Source organism: Musca vetustissima, unplaced genomic scaffold, assembly GCF_032173495.1.
Source record: "Musca vetustissima isolate MV318-11 ecotype Yass unplaced genomic scaffold, APGP_CSIRO_Mvet_v1 utg561, whole genome shotgun sequence".
Lineage (NCBI taxonomy): Eukaryota > Metazoa > Arthropoda > Insecta > Diptera > Muscidae > Musca > Musca vetustissima.
This window is the reverse complement of record NW_026886958.1, coordinates 815,639-821,989: the sequence shown is the minus strand read 5'-3', so window position 1 is coordinate 821,989 and position 6,351 is coordinate 815,639. Positions and strand designations below refer to the sequence as shown.

Sequence of the window (6,351 nt, the reverse complement as noted above, 5' to 3'; positions counted from 1 at the left end):
ATATTCTTTAAAAAATCCACGCCTAGAGATAAGAAAGTCCTTTGAAAATATTCTTTAAAAAATCCACGCCTAGAGCTAAGAAAGTCCTTTGAACATATTCTTTAAAAACTCCACGCCTAGAGCTAAGAAAGTCCTTTGAAAATATTCTTTAAAAAATCCACGCCTAGAGCTAAGAAAGTCCTTTGAAAATATTCTTTAAAAAATCCACGCCTAGAGCTAAGAAAGTCCTTTGAATGTCATTAAAAATTTTTCTTTAAAAAATCCACGTCTAGATGTCTGTCGGTCCTTAGAGCTCTGAATGTCCTTGACAAAATATCTTTTTTTTCTCTTTTTTTCAGAAATTCCTCAAGGTAGCTGCCAACAATCAGCAAAATCAGTTGCCACAGCAGCAACAGTCACAACAGCAGACTCTTCAACAGGACGCAACCCAACAGCGTCTAAAACAGCAGCAGCAACAACAACACTCCGATTTCCTCAACACCGATTTTGATAGCATCAGCAATCCTACAAATCTCTTTGATGAACAAAATCTGGAAAATTTCGAAGCCCTTTCGGCTTTCGATATGGAGTTGTCGAAGTTACAGGCCCTAAACGCTGTTACCCTGTGGCAGGCACAACAACAACAAATGCCTTTGTTGCAGAATCTCTTGCAGACCTACAATACCATTAATCAATTTCAAAACTGGCAATTACAACAGCAGCAACAACAGCAGCAGCAGCCAGCGGCTCCACCTCCACAACAAACGGTTCCCAATTCGGTACCGCAACGTTTGAATAACGGTAATAATTTTATCAGCGGTTTTAATTTTAATGGTACCGAGCCCCCCTTAGATCAAGCAGCTAAATTCTATCGAGGATCGGCAGCATTTTGTGAGCCCACCTGTACATGGAGCGGTCAGTTGCCACCGCGTTCGCATCGCCTCTACCAGTTTTCGCCCAAGGTGTTTTTGGGCGGCATTCCCTGGGACATTAGTGAACAGTCGTTGATACAAATCTTCCGGCCATTTGGTCAGATAAAGTGAGGACCCACTATGACATCTTGAGATTTTTATGAAATAAAATTTCTTCGCCTCTTCTAGGGTTGAGTGGCCCGGCAAGGAAGAGGAAGGTACCCAACAGCCTCGTGGCTATGTTTATATCATATTCGAATCGGATAAACAAGTGAAGGCCCTGCTCTCGGCCTGTGCTGTCCAGGCTGATGAACGTCAACATGGTGATGGTATTTTCTATTTTAAAATCTCCTCCAGGCGTATCAAGGCAAAGGATGTGAGTATGGATCATAAAAATCATCTATAAAATGTAGCTAAGATACGAGTATATCTATTTGCTGATTCGTAGGTTGAAGTCATACCCTGGCTAATTGGTGACTCGAATTATGTCAAATCGACTTCCCAAAAATTGGACCCAACCAAAACGGTATTTGTCGGAGCCTTGCATGGTAAACTGACTGCAGAGGGTTTGGCCAAAATTATGGATGATCTCTTTGATGGAGTTTTGTATGCAGGTAACATACCTCCCAAGGGCAATCTGGCCCATATTTTGATTTATTAACAATTTATTTTGTTTTTTATTTCTTCTCCAGGTATCGACACGGATAAATACAAATATCCCATTGGTTCCGGACGTGTCACTTTTAATAACAATCGTTCATATTTGAAGGCCATATCGGCCGCCTTCGTTGAGATTCGTACACCGAAATTTACTAAGAAAGTGCAAATAGATCCATATCTTGAAGATTCCCTATGCTCAATATGCGGAGTACAACACGGACCATATTATTGTCGAGAGCTGAGTTGTTTCAGGTAAGAATCTCAATTCCTAAAATATACTTCAATCAATTTCACGTCACGCAGCAAAAGGAGTCCTTCTGAAAATATTCTTTAAAAAATCCACGCCTGTAGCCATAAGAGTCCTTTTGAACATATTTTTAGAAAAATTCACGCCTGGAGCCATAAGAGTCCTTTTGAATATATTTTTAGAAAAATCCACGCCTGCAGCAAAAGGAGTCCTTCTGAAAACATTCTTTAAAAAATCCACGCCTGCAGCAAAAGGAGTCCTTCTGAAAATATTCTTTAAAAAATCCACGCCTGCAGCAAAAGGAGTCCTTCTGAAAATATTCTTTAAAAAATCCACGCCTGGAGCCATAAGAGTCCTTTGGAAAATATTTTTGGAAAAAGGAGTCCTTCTGAAAATATTCTTTAAAAAATCCACACCTGGAGCCATAAGAGTCATTCTGAAAATATTCTTTAAAAAATCCACTCCTGGAGCCATAAGAGTCGTTTTGAAAATATTTTTAGAAAAATCCACGCCTGTAGCAAAAGGAGTCCTTCTGAAAATATTCTATAAAAAAATCCACGCCTGGAACTATAAGAGTCCTTCTGAAAGTATCCATTAAAAACCCCACGCCTGGAACTATAGGAGTTCTTCTGAAAATATTCTTAACAAAATATTCCTCAACAAATGTTCTTTAAAAAATCTACGCTTCGGACCATAAACGTCCTTCTGAAAACATAAGAGTACATCGCCAAATGTTCTTTAAAAATTTACCATTCGAGTCCCTTCTGAAAAAGTTTTTAATAAATTCACGCCTGGAGTCCTAAGGGTCCTTCTGAAAATAATCTTTAAAACGCCACACTTGGAGCCATACAAATTCTTTGTTGTCCTCTTCGAGGGTCTCCTGTCTATTGAAGATCGTTAAATTTTCTTCCGTCTATAGAAGACCCTAAGAGAGCCTTCTGTCTACAGACCTTTGGGGGCCTTCTGTCCATAGAAGACCCTTAAAGAGTCTTCTGTTCATAGAAGATCCCTAGATGGTCCTCTGTCCATAGAAGATCCTAAGAGGGTATTCAATCTATAGAAGATCACCTAAATGACTTCTATAAACAAAAGACTCCCCAAGGGTCTTCTACAGTCTATAAGAGACCCCAGAAAATTATGTCACTAGAAAACAGCAACGAATGTTTTCTGTCTTTATAAGGTCACCAAGAGTGGTCTTCTGTCTGTAGAAGACTTCCAGATCTCTGTCTACAAATGACCATGAAGGGCTCTGGAAGGTCTTCTGTCTGTAGATGACTCTTGGAGGGTCTTATGTCTATAGAAAACCTTGGGGGTTATGTTGTCTTTAGAATATCCTTGGAGATTATTCTGTCTTTAGAAGATCCTTGAAGGTTCTTCTGTTAATAGAAGAGGACCCCATTAGAGGGTCCTTTGTCTATAGAAGACCCTTAGAGGGTTTTCACTTTATAGAAACCCTGAGATGTAGAGGAGAACCTTCAGAAGGCCTTCTGTCCACTTAAGACTCTTATAGAATACCTCTTGAAGTTCGAATGTTTACACAATACCTCTAGTAGGACATTTTTCTAGAGAGGACGTCTAAAAGGTTTTCTACCCACAATGGACCTCCAGAAGAAGATTTGCAGATGACTTCTACTGAAGGTCTATAAAATGGGTTCTTTTTTATAGAAAACTTGCAAATGGTCTTCTGTCTATGGAAAACCGTTAGAGCGGCTCCTACCTATTGAATACCCTTAAAGCGGTTCTTATCTATGGAAGACCCTCAGAGGGTTTCTGTTCTACAATCTATAGAAGACCTTCAGAGGTTCTCGCACCTATAGAAGACCACCAGAGGGTTTTCCGTCTATAGAAAACACCCAAAGGGTTTCATTGTGCAGTATACCTCCAGAAAAACTCTATAGGGTATTCATCTTTATAATTCTATCAATATTACGCCTTCAAAAAATCTCTTGAAAACGTCCAGAGGGTATTCTGTCTACAGAAAACATCCAATGGGTCTTCAGTCTGCAGAATACCTCCATATAAGACGTCTTGAAGATTTCTGGCTATAGAACATTTCTTGAAGACGTTCTGGTTGCAGAAGATCTCTTGAATGATCTCTTGTCTTCAGGCTAAAAGAGACGTCTTTAAGTTACTCTGGTTTAAGACGTTGTCTTGTCTAAGTAGAAGACGTCCAGAAAACCTAGGGAGGTTCTTTTCCAGAGGGTATTCTATCAATATAAGACGTCCAGAAGACTTCGGGAAGGACGTCTTCGGTCTGCAGAAAACCTGCAGAGAGTATTCTATCAATATTTGACGTCCAGAAGACTTCCATATAAGACGTCTAGAAGATTTCTGGCTATAGAACATTTCTTGAAGACGTTCTGGATGCAGAAGATCTCTTGAAGGTCTTCAGGCTACAAGAGACCTCTTTAAGTTACTCTGGTTTAAGACGTTGTCTTGTCTAAGTAGAAGACGTCCAGAAAACCTGGGGAGGTTCTTTTCCAGAGGGTATTCTATCAATATAAGATGTCCAGAACATTCGGGAAGGACGCCTTCAGTCTGCAGAAAACCTGCAGAGAGTATTCTATCAATATTTGACGTCCAGAAGACTTCGGGAAGATACTCTGACTACAGAAAATTTCTTGAAGGCGTTCTGGATACAGAAGATCTCTCGAAGGTCTCTTGAAGTTACTCTAGTTATAGAAGACTTCTAAAAGAACTTTTGGCTCTAGACGACCTTTGCAATGTCTCCTGCATTATGAAGTCATCTTGAAGGTTTTCTGTACGTTTAAGAAGACGTATTTGGGAAGTTTTTGGGCTACAGAAAATTTCCTAAAAAACGTTCTGGATACAGAACAAATCTTCTCGAAGGTTTTCAGGCTACAGAAGACCTCTGGGCATTATTTTGGCTATAGAAGGCATCTTAAAAATTGTTCTAGCTATAGTAGACCTCTAGGAGGACTTTTGGCTGTAGACGACCTTTGAAAGATCTTCCGCTGTAAGACATCCTCCAGAAGGTTTTCTGTCTGGCTAAGAACATGAAGAAGGCATGTGGATGATATTCGGTCACTGTTGAAGATATCTGGTAGGTATCTGATTTCTGTCTAGAAAAGACATCTAGCAGACTTTTTTTCTTTAGAGGATCTCTGTGAGGTCTTCTATCCATAAAGGACCTCTAGAAGTAGACATCTGTCAATAAGCTATAGTAGACCTATGTCTCTAAAAAATACTCCATAAGGTGTTCGGTTCAGAAAAGACGTATAAATTGTCTTATTTTTATAGAAGTCCTCTGGATGTTTTTCTGGAGGTTTTGTGTCCTACTAAGAAGAAGGCCTCTAGAAGATCTTCTGCCACTTTTGAAGACGTCTGGTAGGTCTACAGATGACCTCTAGTAAGTCATTTCATATATGAATGATGTCAATAAAGTCTTTTATTCATATAGGATCTCTAAAATGTATTTATTTATTCTATTGCAGACCTCTTACGGTCATCCATCTGGCTTTATTTTATGTCCTGTATCCTCAGTCCTCAGGAATATTTTCTATCCGTATAAGTTCTCTAATAGGTCATCTGGCTACAGAATGTCCCCAGAAGTTCTTCTGTCTGCAGAAGTCCCAGTTTTGTTAATCCTCCTTTCCTCTCTTTATTTCTCTTCTTCTTCACAGATACTTCTGTCGCTCCTGTTGGGAATGGCAACATTCAACCGATCTCGTCAAATATCACAAACCGCTGAGCAGAAATTCAAAATCACAAACATTGGTCGGAATTGGTCCGGCAACATCGACGGCATCAATTGCATCGAATGCTTCGACACCATCATTACCGTCGATTAATTCCCGCCCAGTATTGAGCTGTCGCCAGACTCCACAACCAACGGTGGCTCCGACACAAACACAGGAATCGTTCAATGCAATGTCGCAGCAGCAACAACAACAGCATCATCGTCGCCAGCCACAGGCTCAACAAACCTCGCAGATTGGTTTCCAATTACCACAGACGGCATCGCAACAACAACAACAACCACAATCAACTCAATCTCAACAGCAGCAACAACAACAGCAACAAATTCCTGCTCTAAATGCCTTTCATTTTTAAGAGAAGAATTGCTCTGAAGGAAATGTTGCTCGGGAGTAAAGTATGAAATGGAACAAAGAGAGAGAGAGAATTGAATGGAGATCCTCTCTCATTATTTTTATAGCCTTATTATTGATTTTATTTCTTCTTCTTGTTGTTGTATATAAAGAGAGTATTAACTTAGTCTTTAAGGTGAAAGACATGTTTAGGTTTTGAATTTTTTTTATCCTTGCAAAGGAATCATACATTTCACACACACACATACACACTCGCCAAAGAGTAATCTCATTATCATCATTATTGGCATTATAAAACATATCAGCATCATTTTGTTTACTGAGAGTCTGAAAGAAAGTGAGAAAGAGAGAGAGATAGATTGTGGAAAATATGATGAAGAGTTTTGTTATGGATCTCAATTTTTAGTTATTGTAGTTACAATAGAAGTTGGGCCTTTAAGTTCGTATATTTGGGGGGTGAGAAAGGATTGCCCACCTACACCCC

General features: G+C 39.5%; 1 protein-coding gene across 1 annotated transcript; it reads left to right on the top strand.

Annotated features, from left to right (window-relative positions):
- Window positions 1-338: 338 nt before the first annotated feature.
- LOC133334460 (cytoplasmic polyadenylation element-binding protein 1) lies at window positions 339-5,871 on the top strand (the record flags this gene model as incomplete). Its single annotated transcript, XM_061542756.1, has 5 exons — window positions 339-1,018; window positions 1,080-1,266; window positions 1,339-1,504; window positions 1,583-1,802; window positions 5,442-5,871. Coding segments are annotated over 5 exons (1,683 nt in total), but the record flags the coding sequence as incomplete, so codon positions are not given.
- Window positions 5,872-6,351: the final 480 nt, after the last annotated feature.